This window comes from Balearica regulorum, chromosome 6 (assembly GCF_011004875.1).
Source record: "Balearica regulorum gibbericeps isolate bBalReg1 chromosome 6, bBalReg1.pri, whole genome shotgun sequence".
Taxonomy (NCBI): Eukaryota; Metazoa; Chordata; class Aves; order Gruiformes; family Gruidae; genus Balearica; species Balearica regulorum.
Genome location: NC_046189.1, coordinates 24,224,839 through 24,243,856, shown reverse-complemented (window position 1 = coordinate 24,243,856; position 19,018 = coordinate 24,224,839). Strand labels below are relative to the sequence as shown.

General features: G+C 37.9%; 1 protein-coding gene across 6 annotated transcripts in view; it reads left to right on the top strand.

Annotated features, from left to right (window-relative positions):
• SLC4A10 (solute carrier family 4 member 10) overlaps positions 1 to 19,018 on the top strand; it is a 192,495-nt gene that overhangs the window by 141,054 nt on the left and 32,423 nt on the right. For 5 of the 6 annotated variants that reach the window (XM_075756822.1, XM_075756817.1, XM_075756816.1 and 2 more), the window contains 8 exons: positions 5,003 to 5,094; positions 11,593 to 11,750; positions 13,367 to 13,454; positions 13,965 to 14,111; positions 14,703 to 14,803; positions 16,195 to 16,369; positions 16,551 to 16,684; positions 17,833 to 18,078. In XM_075756822.1, the coding sequence (XP_075612937.1) occupies positions 5,003 to 5,094; positions 11,593 to 11,750; positions 13,367 to 13,454; positions 13,965 to 14,111; positions 14,703 to 14,803; positions 16,195 to 16,369; positions 16,551 to 16,684; positions 17,833 to 18,078 (1,141 nt within the window). The remainder of the gene's footprint in view (positions 1 to 5,002; positions 5,095 to 11,592; positions 11,751 to 13,366; positions 13,455 to 13,964; positions 14,112 to 14,702; positions 14,804 to 16,194; positions 16,370 to 16,550; positions 16,685 to 17,832; positions 18,079 to 19,018) is intronic. The other variant, XM_075756819.1, reaches the window with a different exon arrangement.

Sequence of the window (19,018 nt, the reverse complement as noted above, 5' to 3'; positions counted from 1 at the left end):
AATATGGACCTTATTTTGATGGATTTTGATTTTTATGTGGCTTGGCTTTGCATGACATAGTATATTTTGTGTGAATTCTTGCTCTGTTCAAAGCTCTGGCAATTTCACATTATCTGAAAAGAACACATTTTTTACATACACCAATTTAAAATATAATTTTAAAAACTGTGCTGATACTGGCTTTTTAATACATATCTAAGCCTTACACCCATTTTAGTGTGGTTTATCTGTTAGGTATTGAGTTCCTTTGTATGAGGCGGGATATTTTAATGATAACACATTGTGCATTTGTTTGATACTTTCAAAAATCTGAGTGGCGCTCTGATGAATTCTCAAGCAATGCAACTCTTCATGTTTTATGTGGATGGACTGCAGGATAAATCAAGGCTTTTACACTTCAGATGTATAAGGACTCAAAGCACTACATTGCACTCTTAAAAAATGAAATATTCTATGTACTCCATACAATGTGTAAATAAACATTTTACTTGAGAGAGCTGAAATTGAACTGGCAAGGATAGGGCATGGAAAAGCTGAATAAATGGCAAGGCTGTTGCTGCTCTTACTCCTTCTTATTGGTGATTTATGCTTTCACCATTCTTACCAGCCTAAACTCCACGTTGCCAACTCAAAGAAGTAATAAAACATCGCAAGTGTTTTTCTCAGAGCAGAGGTTTATAGCCTGGCTAGGGTTTGGTGTTCGTTTGGTTTTTTTCTTTTGCACATAGTTCTTTGAATGCTCCCATATTGTAAAGATAAAATTTGGAGAAAACTTGGATTCCAGTGACAGTTTGATGCAGTGGTGACTGTTGACATTTTGGTGGAAATCAGAGAGGAAATGCATTTTTTGCTTGGTTTGTTTTGTTTTAGTCTAGGTATGGTGTGACGACAAAGCTGGTGAAGGGTCTAGAGCACAAGTCTTATGAGGAGGGGCTGAGGGAACTGATATTGTTTAGCCTGGAGAAAAGGAGGCTGAGGGGAGACCTTACCGCTCCCTACAGCTACCTGAAAGGAGGTTGTAGCCAGGTGGGGGTCTGTCTCCTCTCCCAAGTAACAAGTGATAGGACAAGAGGAAATGGCCTCAAGTTGTGCCAGGGGAGTTTAGATTGGATATTAGGAAAAATTTCTTCACTGAAAGGGTTGTCAAGCACTGGAACAGGCTGCCCAGGGAAGTAGTTGAGTCACCATCCTGGAGGTATTTAAAAGACCTGTAGATGTGGCACTTAGGGACATGGTTTAGTGGTGGACTTGTAGTGCTAGGTTAACAGTTGAACTTGGTGATCTTAAAGGTCTTTTCCAACCTGAACAATTCTATGATTCGCCTCTTCATTCACATAGCTCTTTAATTGCTTGTTGCTTCATGGGACCATCATGGTGCTGAGAACTGTGTCCTTCCTTCAGAGGTAACAATCAGTTGCTGAAATTAAAAGCAGCTTGAGGATAAAGCACATATATAGTTGCCAACACACTTGAACAAACTGACTGTTTTTAATGACATTGGAAAACCAGCGTAGCATGGTGATGCAAATGTTCACTATGTTGCCATCAGTATGCTTTTGGTCCTACCCTATTGGGAATTACTCACGTGCTTAACAGCTGTCACCCCAAAGACATTTCCTTTAAGTCAACATGAAATTATACACAAAATTAAATTAATTTATGGATTTTTGTGGCTTCATAGCTGAGAAGTAGAAGAAGCTACCAAATATAAAAATAACTGTGTAGTGTTGCACTCCTGTCCTAGGGAGAGGGCCGCTATACCACTGCATCTACCTACTATCTAGTGCAAAATATATAGGCATTTAACAAACTAAATGTATAGGAGCAAAAATCCCTCCAAAACCCAGTACTTTTTGTCTTACTTTCTCTTGAAGGGCCACACAGAGACCAAGTTCCAGATCTGCATTTTACCAACTGTATTGCTGCATAAGAAACACACATCCTGCAGTGGTTTTAGATACTCTTTAAAAAAAACTTTCCCTGTGACTATCATGTGAAAAGTTAAATTACCTGTCTTGTCTGCCTAGTATCTTTGATTATTTTTCAATACAGTAAAAACCCCAAACTTCTTGTTCCAAGATCCAGAAAGCTGTCTTAAGTTGCAGAGCTATTTAAACATCTCTTACTGCCTCAAGGTAAAACTTGTGTTCTTTCAGATTACTCCAGCATATGGGTAAATCAAAGTTTGAGGTCTTCTTTTGGCACAGAAAAAGAACATATGCTATTCTTATAAACTTCACATTCTTACTGGTTGTGGCTTTTATTTCCTACTATGTATATTTTTACATATTTTTCTCCTAAAAGAAAAGTGGACAAAATGTTTAAAAGTTAGCCTTTGGGGTGTTATGCTAATTGATTAGAGGCTTTTGACACCTCCAATTATGATGTTAAAACTTCAGTATTTATAACAGGCAGTCCATGCTCTGACTCCTTTCTTGGTCAATATTTTTATCTCCCTGGCAGATATCCCTGTGCTCATTTTCCTGAATTTTTGGGTCAAAAAAAAAAAAAAAAAAAGTAAATCCCTAATTAGCAACAGAAATATAATGAACTACTATTTCTGTTGCTTTCCTGTAACATCTTTATAGCATAGTATGTATACTAGTATGAGTAATTATTACAAGTATTTCCCTATTATAGATCCTAGAATATAGAGGAGTGTCTAAAAGGAAGAAATTAAGAGTTAAGGTTTAACGTTACTAGATTTAAAGTTTTCTGGGAGTAACTTAGGGCTGAAATTTTCCCTGAACATTTCATGGCTTCTCTATTAGAATTAGTGGAAGGGTTTTTTGTTACATTATTAAAATCTCAAAAATAGTACAGAAATAAAATTATGCATTGATTATTTTTAATAGTTATAATACTACAGGCTGATTCTAATGAAAATAATTCTAAGACTGCTAAATTAGCAATACAGAAAAAAATTACAGTGCGAAGTAGTGTATGGGGATACATAGTGTAAAGGTGATGGTGTAACAATGATGGAACTCAGTGGTTTAGTGGTTTTAAGTTCTAATTAAAACAGACAAATTGAATGACCATTACAGGCATCTTGTATGTTTAATAATTTCTGGCAGCAAAAGCTGCCTTTTGTGACATTTAGGATTTAATAGTCTTTTTTAATGTGAATTCTTTTAAGTTACATTAATACGTTGCTTTCTGAAATCAATCCTTTATTCTTGTCATATGTAAAAGTCTAATTCTGACTCAGTTTTATCTACTTGGTTAGGTTAACAAGCTTGTCATGTCTGCTTTTTTGCCATTCTCTGTTTATTTCACTGTAGCACTGAACAAAAGCCCTAATTTTTATTCGTGTTTTGATCTGTCCTTATCCTGAAGCAGAGAAAATAGACATATTTAAATTTTAAAGATTGATACATTTACTAATAAGATTTCTGGCAATATATTGTAAAACATTCTGTTCCTGTACCTCCTAATCAAAGTGAAATCTCTCTGGATAATGCTACTAGGATGCAGTGCAAGAGTCTAAAAACTTCTGTGTCATGGGAGATTTGCCTAGTGGAAAATGAGATGTTCATTTTCATGAAAACCAGCCTTTTCCTTAAGCAAGTGTTTCAACTGGGAATTCGTGACCAGACATAGACAGGGATACTGTGGTGCTCAGCTGTGGCGGAAGCTGGGTACTTCGGTATGTTGGCAATGGTTGACATTCTCCTGTCCTGTTCAGACTGGGAAGCACTCTGTTTCCTGGCTGTGGCTGAGGACATGCTTGGACTGCAAGTGGGTGTAAAAGCAGTGTGAGGGGACACACTGTGGATTGTTGAATTGCCCCAGATGATGTGCCTAGCTTAGGACTTTCAGCCTGTCTTCATCTTCAAGTATTGTGAACATACGGTCTTTGTTACTGTGCAAGTTTAGGTTGATTTTCACCAGAACCAATGTTTTCACATCGTCATTTCTCAGTCATCTGAGAGACTTTATTTGCTATGGAAACAAATATATGCTGGGCATGAGATGCTGACTCTGGGCCAGTTGGACTATGTAGTTACTCCTGGGTGTGTGTTAGGGCAGTAAGAGATAGTTGGCTCATATATTTGGTACTTTTTCCTGTGGTGTTCAGAGCTGTGCGTGGCTCCTGCCATGTCAGGGAGGGAGGAAGAGCGAAGGCAAGCAGGGAATGGCCCGTCACCCAGTGGGGTTTGTGTGCTGTCCTGTTACCAGCCCCACACCCTCAGTATGTGCATGGTGGCCTCTGGCCATGCACAGGGGCAATGTTGGCATTAAGTAAAAATATGCTTTATGTGACACATACTTGTTACTTAATCCTGTTTTTCAGCTGTCATTGGCAAAATTTTGTTGGTCGCAAGGCTTACTGTTTGCTTACACGAGACTGAGGCATGTTTAAACACTTCTCATTTTGAGATATTTTTAAAACTTCTGTAAAATACAAAATCCTCACTGGATATTTTTGAAAATATGTTTGCTGAAACATTTGTTTTACACATGTCAATAATCGCATTGTTCAATACTGAGTTTTTAAATCATTTTAATTTCCAATACATCTATTTTTACAGCAGCCCACTTTTATGCTGGGTGTTATAGTTGTTGTTATAATCAGGAAATTCTTATACACATGAGTAAATTTATGGAAATTAGTAATCCTGTTTTATTCAGTGAGGAGTATTCTTGTAGACAGATATTGCCCAAAACTGGCAGCTCCTCAAATTACTATATGAATGCAGGACTATCCTCAATATAATATTTTAAAAATTGTAAGCTTTAATTGGCATAGAAAATTTGTCTTCCAATATTCAAGAGTATCTTTTACATTTTCTAAAGTATGTTCTCCCATTCCTCACTGCGCGTTCTGTGTTTTGAGAATGTGGTATTCTAAATAAGTCTTTAATTAAAATGCCATGTTTAGATGCTTCATATATGTATGATATGAAATGTATGTAGTTCTTTAACAACTACTTCATTAGATGTTGCTTTATTTATAGAAGTAATCGTTAGTATTCTGTAATAACGGTACTTTTTTTAGCAGGTCAGATTGTTTCCCCACAGTCTGCTCCAGCCTGCATTGAAAACAAAAATGATGTGAGCAGAGAAAACAGCACCGTTGACTTTAGCAAGGTAAGTGTTCATTGATGGTGAAGAGAGCTTCCTGACTACCAAATAGATCATTTAGATTAAATGAATCCGTGTGAATCAGGAAAAACTGTGAAGTGCAAATTTGACTTCAGCATTAAAGTTTTGTGTGCACTGCAACACAGTTTGTATATAACAAACAAGAATTTTTCATTTCCTTGGTAAATTATTGGCAACAGGAAATCACAGTTTAGGAACATAGATAAATTTATTGCATGACGATATCACAGGTGTATATTTGTAGCGGGATTTTTTACAAATTAACAGAAAATTATCTAAGCAGGAAAGTAATTCAGAATTCTTGTAATTCAATTTACCTCTCATATTTTTACTTTTTGTAGAAGTAATGCATGAATGCAAACTATGCTTTTTATAACCTGAACTCGTGGATTCCAGATGTCTCAAACAGAATGTGTTTCTGTAAACCTATAACTTAATTCTTCTGGCAAGCCAAGATATTTCAGTACACTTCACAAAAGATGTTAACTGTTCAGTATTGGAGATTGCAATGACAGTTCAATGTTAGATAGCAAAGAAAAGCAAACAGTTTCTCAGCTTTAATGTAAAGGAGAATCCTAATTTGTTTAAAAAGTCTGTATGTACCTAAAACAAACTGTCACATTAGATACAGATGACAGACCTGACAGGGATAGATGACTTCAGCTGACACATTAATACAACAAAGGTTGAGTAAGTGAAGAAAGGTGATTTAAACCAAAATTCTGAAGAACAGCACTTTGAGTCTGTTGAATCTTCATGTTAGTGCAACTGAGCTAAAAGTAGAGTTATGTGATTGCTCCATCTGGTGCCAGACTTATTTCCTAGCAGCAGTAGCTATTTGCACCATTTGAATTCTTGACTGAACATGCCAGCCTAGGAACGGTGTATGGCTGGAATAAAGATGGGAAACAGATCTTTTTGTCAAAGACAGTGAGAAGAAGGGAGGCTGGCTGGGGATGTATTACCGACCACATTTCTACAGAGGCAGCAAGGAGATCTGTAAACAATGACAAGTTGTTAAAAATTGAATGCTAATACTTTAAAATATTTAAAATAAGGATTATAATGCTTTAAAAAGTCAAGTATGATTTTGGTTTCCTGCTATTTAGATTAAAAGTGTTAACTAAAACTAATTGTTTTGACAAGTGTTCTAATATCAAGATGTAAAATTTTGTAAAGGCTATCAAATATAAATAAAGCTGTCTATTCAAAATTAAGTAGTGCACAAAGCATAGCAACCCAAAGGAATGACATGACTTTTAGTAGTGCTTTTCTTGCACATTTCCCCAGTTGCTTTGAGTGTTGCAGGATCAAAATCCCAGTCTGTTATCTAGCTGCATGATGTTTGTGTTAAACAAGAATGGAGGCTGCATCATTTGATCCTTCACTCACTGTTTTTGTAGCTTTGCTGATCAAAAGAGCTCTTCCTATTTAAACTGGCCTGAGAAGAGGCTAGCCTCAGCAGTGTTAGATACCAGCAAGGATGTCAGGAATATGAAAGAAACAACTTTTGTTTGCAGGAATGAAATAATGGTGAAGGATTGTAATTTAAATACCTTTTTTGATTGCCTTTAAGTAGATCCATTTATACTTTTGAAGATAGAGAAGTAAAGTACAATTTCCCCTTGAAACGTGCTATTGCAATAACTCCCAACGGTTATAATTGGAATTACATGCACAGATTGAGAGGAAAGTAGAGCAGTACACTAATTTTCTCTTGAGTATTGTGATTTCTTGCTCTAATTTTGTCCCACATATTAATTTCATTTATCTTCTTCAAAAAAGCACCTTTGACTACCTCACATATTCTTTCCTTGCTAATGTATCTCCCTTCAGCTACTTCTAATATTCCAAATTTTGGAGCTGATGGAAAAAGCTGACTTAATCTGAATACAGCACTGAGGCTGTGTTGATTGTATCGGTATCTATTTATGAATAATGGGAGACACAATCACTAAAAGCATTCTTGACTGTTACTTCAGTAGCACAGAGAGGGAGACGTAGTTTCTGATGTTTGTACTTGTAAATGTGTCACTCCTCATGGTGTCCCCAGAGGAAGAGGACTTTGTATTCCTGGGGCGATACGAAGGTGATCTGTCACAGCACCACTTTATCCTGTGTCTGAGCAGGATGGGAATGGTAGTTTAACAGCTGCAACTGGCTGGTCTCTGCTTCCTATGCAGAGGACCCTAGTTGTCCTGAAATACGAAATGCATAAAGAGACTGCACCCACGTCGTTTGTCAGGGCAACGTTCCTATGCTCCACATGGAAACAGTATTTCTGAATCAAACCCCAGTCCTGTGCTGACAGAGTTTGGTCTTTCAAGTGCCATGTGAAATAATTGACTTGGTTTTGAATACTGGTTGGCCCTGCTTATAAATACACTTGATTAATATGTGTCAGGGCTTTTCTAAGAAGTGGTGTTGTGTATTTTCTGTTTGTCTTCATGTCAATTTATGTTTGATTCTAGTGGAGGCCCCCACCACCATTTTCAGTCCTTGAATTGCCCTGGAGGGGGATAGCCTCCACGTTAATTATTTAGTTTTATGTTTAATTGGAGCTTGCTGGGACTATTTAGTGCCAGGTCATGAATGTGGCACAGGTTGGGTGCAGATTAAGATGCAGATGACGTCTATCCAGCTCAAGACCTCTTAGGATAAGAGATATATGATGGGTAGGTTAGACGAAGCATTCAAAGGATGTAGCTTCTGCCATTGCCCCAAACTCACTCCAGGGCCATCTCTGCTCTCATTATGTAGTGGAAGCAACACCTGGGGTTCGGGTGTATTTGCCCAGTTGGATGCTTCTCTGCCAGTTACTTTCCTTTCAACTGGGACTCTGTTCACTAGCTAAATGGTTTTGGAATCTCAAGCTGATAAATAGTACAGGAAACACTGTACTGTATCTGGAAATACTTCTGGTAGACAGGAGACTGAATGTTTATTTCAGATTTGAATCTTGATCCTGTGATCTGTTATGTTAGTGGGACCTTAAGGTGACAACTGTAGCATGTTGTACATGAGGCATCAATTATTAAATGTTAAATCCTTTCACAAGGTAAAATCGGTACGGAATGCACATTGCTATGTACCGGAATGACTACTTCCTTTCTCTCAACTGTAAATGACCTATGACACCAAAATGAGGTGCAAAGTGAATCTATTTGGGTTTTGTATTTAACCCTGAAGAGTTATTTTGTTATTTGAGTGGGGAACAGAATTTACCTTACTGATATTTTACCTTGAAAAAGTACTTGGACTCCAGCCTTCAAGGTTGATCTGATGCTTGTTTACCTTTGTGAGGTGTTTGGTTGTCGTTCTAGAGTAGCTTAGGGTAGCATTAGATATCTCTTTGTGATCTCAGGGAAATAAGATTTCATTACACAGGCAACTGTGTTATATCTGATTTCTGATTTAGTGCCAGAGCCATTTGCAAGAAAACAATTTTCTAAATATTACCAAAAACTATGCAAACTAGTACTGACAGATGGCTGTAAGATAGACATTAAAATGGTCCACTTTAACAGTTTATATTGGATTTGGTTGCTGTTGTTGTGTTTAGATTAATAAAAGGAAAGCAAATGACAAAATTCATGCATCTTGAAATGTAGACAATACTGGTGCATAATGAAATCAAACATACATTATATACTCTATTACTCCATGTTGATCTTTGTTACAGAGTAAATTCTAGACTGATAACTGAGGAAATAAATACAAATGAACACATTCCTAGGCAAATACCTTGAGCTTATATGCCAGTGTCCTGATGAAGCTGTTTCTTTGTCTTTTCCTACCTTTCCTGTAAAAGTCAGCATCACTTCCTTAAAACCCCAGAGTTTTTATTCTGCTTTGCTCTTTCAGTTTACTCTTGAGGCAATCATGGTCATAGCTTATTTTCTGTCATTTTCAGCAGAAGGGCGACTGTCTTCCATTAAATCTGAAAACAAAAATACATCTCAGAGTAGTAGAAGGAAAATTATGTGTAGTGGAACCTGTTGTTCTTCTCATTGAGATTATAATACAGCAACTATGAACGATGAATTCATGATCGTTGTGGGTGGTGTGAGAAGCAGAAAAGGCCTTGACTGTGTAAGCACTGCTTAGTGATAACTAAAACATCTCTGTATTATCAACACTGTTTTCAGCACAAATCTAAAACATAGCCCCATACCTAGCTGCTATGAAGAAAATTAACTCTATCCCAGCCAAACCCAGCACATTCTCCACCTCTTATTCCATACCATTTACATCATGCTCAGGGACCATGCTATCCAATACAACCTCATTAACCACCATTCTCCTTCCCATTCTTTGATACAATACACAGATATCATTCCCTTAGTCTGTGGACCATCCCTGTAAAAGTCTGTAAAATGTCTGTAAATGTACACAAAATGTCCACTGGGTTCATTTAGTCCATGACTTTGGGCTCCATGTGTTACGGTGGTCACTCAGGACAAGAGTGTGTTGCATGGAGTTACTGGACACCATAGCCAGGTCACTGCTGCACTTGCACTACTTCTTGTAAGGCATGCCCTCCGTTGGTTCCTGCTATAGTAATTTCCATAACGTGCAATTCAAATCATGGGTTACAACAATTTAAGGGAATATCCATTACAATCTGCACCTTGGTCCCTTTGGATGAGACCATCAGGTTTAACATTACAATGAACTGCTCCCCTTGCCCTGCTCCACAGACTGCAGTCTGTTAGGGGTGTACCTACTCCAAGTGGAGCCTTATCTATGAGCCACAGTCTCTCCAGGGTATACCTGCTGCAGCATAGACTTGTCCATAGCCACAGCTGCACCTCTTCCAGCATGGCTTTCTCTGTGGGCCATGATGCCTTCAGAGATACACCAGTTCCAGTGTGGCCTTACCCACAGTCACAGTCCCTTCAGAAGTAAACCTGCTCTGTCGTGGGCTTATCCATGGCCACATGCTTTGAGGTGCTCCAGCATGACCCCGTGCACAGCCACTGATGCTTCAAGGTGTACCTTCTCCAGTGTGGACTTATCCTTGGGCCACAATCCCTTCAGAGGTGTAGCTGCTGTGGCACAGACATAACCATGGCCACAGACGCTTTGGAGTGTCCTGCTCCCGCATGGGCTCATCCGCAGCTCGCAGTCCCTTGGACTTGAGTTCCCACTGGAGTTCCAGTTGGTCCAGTACAGCAGCGTAGAAACAGCAGTGATGCCCTGGCCATCTGCCAGCCCAGGGGCATTGTCGTTGCTGTTATCAGAATGCTCCCAGGCACAGCACAGTAAGATGATGTGCAGTACAGCACTACAGCAAACAGTGGAAGCAAAAAGTAGCCACTTAACAAACACTAGACTCTACTATACAGTAGGGCAAGCAAGCCCCATGGCAAGCACAGGAGCCTGCCAATTAATAGCTAAACAGCAGTAACAGCTATAAATTTGATCTAGCACATTCAAATCAAATCTGTCATTATTTCGAACCCTATGTTGGATGCCAAAAAAGACTGTTGTGGTTTAGCCCCAGCCACTAGCTAAGCACCATGCAGTCGCTCTCTCACTCCCCACCCTGGCGGGATGGGGGAGAGAATCGGAAGAGTGGAAGTGGGCAAACTCGTGGGTTGAGATAAAGACAGTTTAATAACTAAAGCAAGAGCTGTGGACACAAGCAAAGCAAAACAAGGAATTCATTCACTGCTTCCCATCGGCAGGCAGGTGTTCAGCGATCTCCAGGAAAGCAGGGCTCCATTGCACGTAATGGTTACTTGGGAAGACAAATGCCATCACTCAGAATGTCCTCCCCTTACTTCCTCTTCCCCCAACTTTGTATGCTGAGCATGACATCATATGGTATGGAATGTCTCTTTGGTCAGTTGAGGTCAGCTGTCCCAGCTGTGTCCCCTCCCAACTTCTTGTGCATCCCCAGCCTACTCACTGGTGGGGTGCTGTGAGAAGTAGAAAAGCCCTTGACTCTGTGTAAGCACTGCTCAACAGTAACTAAACCATCTTTGTATTATCAACACTGTTTTCAGCACAAATCCAAACCACAGCCCCATACTAGCTACTATGAAGAAAAATAACTCTATCGCAGCCAAAACCAGCACAATGATTTCTAGAATTGTTAATTATGGAAAAATAAGGTGTCTCATTTCTTCTGCTGTTATAAATTATTGATGCTGTGATGAATTATTGATAAAATGTATTAAAGGAAATTAATACCGTATTCTTAACAAGATTTTGAATGTGATTTGTTGTCTTTATAAATTAATTCTGCATTACTTTAATTATGTTTCCAAGAAAAATTAGTCAAATAATGAAAGACCAGCTATTTGGTTTTGGGAAATATTTTTATTTAAAAAAATCATTCAGCAGACAAGAATAGTAGAAACTCTATAATTACAGTAACTAAGATTATAGTGCAGTGACAAGAAAGTCTCTGTCAAAAAAATGGGGAAAAATCTGTGTGAATAGCTTTTAGATTGTAATTTAATATACTTTTTCCAGGTTGACCTACACTTTATGAAAAAGATACCACCTGGAGCTGAAGCATCAAACATCTTAGTTGGTGAATTGGAGTTCCTGGACCGTGCAGTTGTTGCTTTTGTTAGGTTATCTCCTGCAGTGCTGCTTACGGGACTAGCTGAAGTTCCGATTCCAACAAGGTACAGTTGGATTTATTTCTCTTCATGTTTTTCTGAGTACCTTGTGGAGACAGGGTGATGTGACTTTCAACTTTGTCATTTATTCAGTTATGGATTTGGTTCTTTCTTTAAGAAAGACATGTTTTAGAGACATCAGTCCACTCCTTTACATGATGTACGGGTATATTCAGAAAAACACCGTTTGTGTGTGCAGATAGTCGTTCTTTGCAGAAGTAGAAAAGAGAGCTTGTTAGGTTACAACACACAGTTTATTCTATGCAAACTGGTAATACTGCAGATGAAATACTAAGGTGAAATATTCAGTTTCTTAGAATAGCTGAATTATGTCCAGAAGAAAAAAAATGAAGAAGGAATTGAGTAAGGGGAAAAAACAAACTATGTGATTTGATTGACTAGGGATAGTGAATGGATGACGAACGTGCTGTAAATACCATGCTCTCGTAAAAGTTACTTTGTAGATACTTGCATGGTAGTGAACATGTCTTTTAACCATACATTTTTATTAAATTAATTTTTTCTAAGTTGAAACTTCTTCTTGTGAAGTACTTTGGTTCTGAGAACAAATTATGCAGACTTTTTAAAAAACATCTAAAATAGAGTTTGTAGTCAAATCGAAAGCATTTAAATAGATCTGCAGATATATTACTTCCTGCTGGGGTTGATTTAGATCAAAGCTCCAAAGTGATTCTCCCATATCTGAGTTCACTGACTTAACTATTATTGCAGTCCCTCGCTTTTTTTAGTATCTGTGCATATGTTTCTACACAGATTCTGTCTCTCTTTCCCCTTCCCTCTTTTAGTTTCTATAAAAGTAGAATTCTGACAGAAGGCAGTAGTATATTCTATTTGTTTGTGACAGGCTGGAGTGTTATGCTATGAAATGCAATGCTGAGACTCAGATCCTTGCTCCTAGTCAGATAAACAGTATAAAATTTTCTTTAAGTTGTAGTTACTTTGGATATGACCTTTTTGTCTTTTCTAATTTTTGTATGTGTGTAAAGGACATTGAGGGACTGAGTTGGCTTTGAAAAAACCTTTTGACGCCTTTCCTTGTAACCGCCCCCAACTTCCCACAAAAAACCCACCAAACTTCAGTTATTTCATTTGAACCTATCCTCTGCCTTTTATAGAACCTTTCTAGCCCCAAGTCTAGAGTAGAGGCTGTCTAGAACCTTAATGGCAGTAAGAATGATGTAAAAATGATTTCTGTTCAGGGATAATTTAACTTCTCCAATATTGCAACAATACTACTACCATAAAACAGTTGATTCTGTTCAATTAACAGAGTTAAATAAATTAATGTTGATGTGTTCTGTACATAGTTATAGTTGCATATATTTATTATGTAAGATAAGGTTCATTATGTAAGGAGGTTTTGATAGTCTCAATCAAGTCTGACTGTGAAGCTTATGGTATATTTTTGGAAGTTATTTTCACATTTTTTCTAACCAGAGCTTCATGTTTAAATGCATGTGTGAGGATCTTGAAGGAGATTATATATAATATTTGTCTTAGAGGTTCTTCTAGTCCAATTTTTAAATAAGTATTTCTGTAGTTTGTGTAGTTACTTTCAGCCATCTATCCTTTACAATTTTTTATTTATTTTCTATTTGCAGATTTTTGTTTATTCTTCTTGGACCACTGGGTAAAGGGCAACAATACCATGAGATTGGAAGATCAATTGCAACACTAATGACAGATGAGGTATTCTTATTCCTGGCTTGGTTTTAGTAATTTTGTACTGACTGAAGAGGTGTAATAGGGAGTCTCCAGTGTGGAATCATCCAGTTGAAGTGTAACTAATCATTCTGATGATGCACAAATAGCATTCTAGTTCATTTCGTTATCTTGTAACAGCCTAGATTATGCTGCCATAAGGAGATAACAAAATGAGAAACAATATTCACATACTAGGATATCTTCACTGAGAAGATTCCATTTTAAAAAGTTACTTTCCAGTTGAATTAATTGTGTTTTAAACTGTAAAATCTCTAGAATGTTTAGCATCTGTAAGGATGTTTTTCTGTAGCAGCTGGAACTTCTGTGAAAACTGTGTATCAGAAGCTCTAGTCAGTTGAAGCTGAGACTGTTTGGTGGGAACTGCATCAAGTGTGTTCTATTTCAGAGTATAGGGACCATCATGAAAAAATATTATGAGAGTATTCCTTTCCCCATCTCTTCTTCCTCCCACATACACTTCTCCGTTTTTCACAGGTGTTCCATGATGTTGCTTACAAAGCAAAAGACCGCAATGACTTGGTCTCTGGGATCGATGAGTTTCTTGATCAGGTTACTGTTCTTCCTCCTGGAGAGTGGGACCCAACAATTCGAATAGAACCACCTAAAAATGTTCCCTCTCAGGTTTGTATACTGTAAAATTTAGACACTTTTAAACATTGTGATGAATTTTTGCTAGGTGGAATTAAGTCTCGTTAATTTAGCATTTAGCTGAGTCACTATATAGACATTTTGCATGGCCTTTTTTTGTTGTTGTTAATATGCTTTAAGAGAGCTCCTGTCTTGCAAGCATATAGTATAGTGATGACATTTTGTGTAGTTCAATACTAGTCCTCTCCTGAATAAAGACAGATAGTTGTATCTAAAGATCTTAAATTCAGGGGTCATGAGCATCTTTAATTATTCTGAACAGCCATGGTTTATTTTTGTTCTAAGCTTATTGCAAGAATTGATCAAAGCAGCCTGACTTGCTACTCTTTAAAATGTTTTCTGATACAGAATTTTGTGTGATCGATTCTTTAAATTTCTTAGACCACAATTCCTTCTACCTATTTCCTGTTGTATAACTCTTCTACAACTTATGAAGTGGTTATGTTGATGTATCTTATAAAAAAATTTACATGTTTAGTCTTTCAACTCTCAAAGCCTGTTTCCTGTGCTAAAATTATGTTTTGTTTGCCAAGACCCATGAGAAGTATCTTTTCCTTCTGGTAGGAGAAGCGTAAGATCCCAGGAGTGCCAAATGGGACTGCAGCCCACGGGGACCCAGAACAACCTGGAGGGCACTCTGGACCAGAACTGCAACGCACTGGAAAGTTAGTGAAAACATATGCAAAATCTTAAGTGTTCTAAGTGATGCACTTCCAAGGAAATCATAATGGTCTGATTCTCCCTTAAATCACTGGCTTGGCATATGATTTTTTTCAGGCATTTTTTCTGATACCACATAGCTGAAAAGCACAATACATGCTAATTTGCAGAGAGGGGGAGAGGGAAAGAGGATTTGAGTTTTCACATTGTATTTATTGCAAGCTCCTTTCTTTATTGTTTATAAAGATCAGACCTCTGTTAAACTTGATTAACGTTTCTTATTTTTATACAGCCTGAAGGAAAAGTTGGGAATAGTCTTGTGCCATGTATTATGAATACTTACAACTATTTTGTAGTTGAAGCTTCTGGGCTGTGCAGCTCTAGCATTTCTTTTTTACCTCAGTAAGCCATGATCTGTACTGGTACGTGAGGCTACGATTACCATGGTGGCTGCAATATACACACAGCAGAAGGAAGAATTTGCCCCAAGGAACACTTAGGCTCTCTTGTCTAGTATGGTGTGGTGTAAGAGCATCAGCTGTCAGTGGTTGCCTTAGTGCAGTGTAGTTGTGCGATAGACTTGCCTGTTACCTTGCTGCCTCTTGATATTAGATATCGTTCCTACCTGCATAAGGCTAAAGATTCAGCTGCAGTGTTGGTGTACACAGTGGGGCAGAGGAGATGATGGCCAGTCTGGCTGTAAGCCGTTCTTTTCACTGGTGAACCTGGTAATTGACAGCTTGAAGGATCATCCTGATATTTAGGACATAGTGGCACTTTGTCTTGCTCTTTACCCCAGCAACATCTGACACATCGGGTATCTGAGAAAAAGAGCATTGTGGGGATATTTACTTTAACTGTATGGTATATTGCAAGGGGGAGTCTGTTCCTAAATATTTGATTATATTCAGTGTAGTGTAAATGACAAAAGATGACAGTTCTTCTCCTTGGAAAATAGTGGCCTACATTCAATTCTATCATCGATTGTATTTAGGAACAGGTTCTCAAATATAGAATGTGAAGCTCTATACGTAGACATGTGGGCAAATGGGTACTGTGGTAGCTCTCTGATTAAACAAATGCAAAGAATTATTTCACATAATAAACAACAGGGGTTTATGCGTGGGAGCTAACAACTGTTCAGAAGTTTTGGGTCTGGATAGATAAAGATTTTATAAAAGAAACGTGCAAATTAGTTTGTTTTAAAAACACAATTTCCTGATTAAAGCTATCAAGATAGGGTCCCAGAAAGTTTCTTCTGGGAAGGATGAATTATAAGAGTATGTATAATTTGATTAAGGAACAATAGCTTCTCTGCAGTATGTTTAAAGCAATACTGTGGAAGAAAGTTTGGTATGCCTTTTTCATTAATTTGATTTTTTTTTTTTTTTTTTAGATTTTTTGGAGGATTGATTTTAGATATAAAAAGAAAAGCTCCCTTCTTCTGGAGTGACTTCAGGGATGCTCTCAGTTTGCAGTGTCTGGCATCATTTTTGTTTCTCTACTGTGCTTGCATGTCTCCTGTCATCACATTTGGTGGTCTGCTGGGAGAAGCAACTGAAGGTCGTATAGTATGTGTTAAATCTGAACTTTTAAAACAAACTTACTCTTCTAGGTTTGTGGTTAGTATTTTCTTACTGTTGCATGAATCACCTTTAAATATTGGTGTTTCAGTGTTTAGAAGGCTACAGACTAAGACATTGCAAAAACTGTTTGAAAATTTATGGACACTTCTCTCTGTGTTGTATTCAGAGTGCAATAGAATCACTGTTTGGAGCATCCATGACTGGAATTGCCTACTCTCTCTTTGGTGGACAGCCTCTCACTATACTTGGCAGCACAGGACCAGTTTTAGTGTTTGAGAAGATCCTATTCAAATTTTGCAAGTAAGTGAAGATCATGATATGCATCATCCCTCGAGTGTTGTTAGGTAAAAGTAGACACTGATCCCAGAGTTCCAACATCTGCAGAATAAGATCAACAGTTTGTTTTGGAGTGCACTGCTTAGGCTTTCAGAGTCTGAAAATTAGGCAGTGACTGAGACAAGTGAATTGGTGGTAGTGCAGAAAGTGGGGTTTTTTATTGTCTTTTTTGTTTGTTGTAAAAAACCCCCACTGTTTTGAAGGGAATGCAAGCTTCAGGATGTTTGTTTGTTTGTTTTAATTGTATCATTTTCCAGTCTGAAACAAGACATTTAAATCTGTGGTTTATCTCATCCCTAACTCATGCAAAAGGTGTTACTTCTCCCCCAGGAAGTAAGTGCAGTGGCAGTGGTGCCATCTTTCAATAATCACTAATACAGACCCTGCCCTTCCTGCAACTCAACGGAGAAGGGGTGAAGCGTCGTGCCTGAACAGCATATCCCCGCTTTTATGTTAATGTGCTATACGTGACATACCTCTGTCACAGTGTGGATAAAAATTATGTCTGCATCTTGGCAATCATCATGCTTCTCTGCGATCCTCTGCTTTTCTGCCTCATTGCTGTGATAGGGACTTCTGCACCAAGATCTCCTGAATAACATAGAGTAGGAGACCCCGCTTAGCACCCCAAAAGCTCTTTTATCACCTTCAGGTAGACCTTTCAGTTTTCTGTGATGTCATAACGTGTTTGGAGCTCTACTATCATATGCAGTAAGCATACAGGATTTTGATGAAAGTTGTTACTATAGGTACTCTTGCAGCTTAGGAAGAAATTGTCAGGTGTTGGCTGGATATGGGATGAAAAGTGGGTGGACCTTATACACTTCATGTGTGTGACTACTGTCAAAGCTGCTCACTCATTTTAGTAGAAATAAAGCACTTTCTGTCCCGTTAATTGGGAGGAGAGCTCAGGTCAAGAAGTGACTTGACAGTATCTTCAGTTCACAATAGGTAAATAATTTCTGATTCAGGCTGTCCCCAGAATCACACATCCCTAGGCAAAAGAAATTTTGGAGCTGGCTTTTCTCCATTTACTGTGGCTGGACAACAGATAAACTGTGTTTAAATTTATTTATTTATTTATTTATTTATTTATTTATTTATTTATTTAGAGAGTATGGGTTGTCGTACCTTTCTCTGAGAGCTAGCATTGGACTGTGGACTGCAATCCTGTGCATCATCCTTGTTGCAACAGATGCAAGCTCCCTAGTCTGCTACATTACCCGGTTTACCGAAGAAGCTTTTGCTTCTCTTATCTGCATCATTTTCATTTATGAGGCCTTAGAGAAGCTGTTTCATCTCAGTGAGACATATCCAATCAACATGCATAATGATTTGGATCTGCTAACAAAGTACTCGTAAGTAAGATTTCTTCTGTTAACACTGGGGATTTTTTTCATACGTTATGCTTTCTGTGTGAGGAATGCAAACCAGTACACAGCAGGAAAAGTTTGCAGTAGTGGCAAACTTAACATGTGGAAGCTATTGAATTAGGCATGATGCTGGCATATGGAAGTAGTAATCACTGGAGGTATGTGTACACATTTACTTAAGATAAGTAAATAATATCTTGACTTGGGGTTTGGAAAAGCTTACACACATGCAACTTGGAAGTCCTAGAATAAAAATAGGACTTGGAGGGACCTCAGCTTTAGGTCTTCACGTTTTTATTTAATGAGGTGTAACTCAATGATCTCTTACTGTAACCTTGTGCTGATGATTTATAATATTTTATTGGGTGTTCAGGCAACGTTTTTATATCATGTTTATCTGTGTGGTTTTTGTTTTGTGGTTTTTTTTTTCTTCCAAATTGAAATATTGACCTATCTAAAAAGTATATAATTTGATGTACCTCCTTTATTTTAACCTCTCTGGCAGTTAAGGTTCAAGCTCCAAGAATTGAAGTGGATTTAGAATTGTTAGGTGCTTCTCAGTGGTGATTGTTTTTGTCATAATCAATTTGTTCTTAATAACAAGATTTTTAATATGACTCAATTTAAGCAGCTTTACTTTATTGTGGAGTTTTGACAGGTAGTATTCTGCTTGGGGAATAGAAAAGTGAATGGCTTTAATCAATATAGTTTCATTTAGAAGTAAAAACTCATAGATACGTTTCTCTGATATGAGAACAAAAATGTTGTTCTAGTAAAGCACAAGATCCTCGTCTGTCCTGAGGCCAATTAAGCCTGTTCACCTCAGCAACTAAAATGTCATTAAAAAGCATTTTCAGAGAAGATCCCCCTCCAGAAATGTCGTTATTATTTCACTGAACCCATTTGAACCCTCTGCATGAGCAGG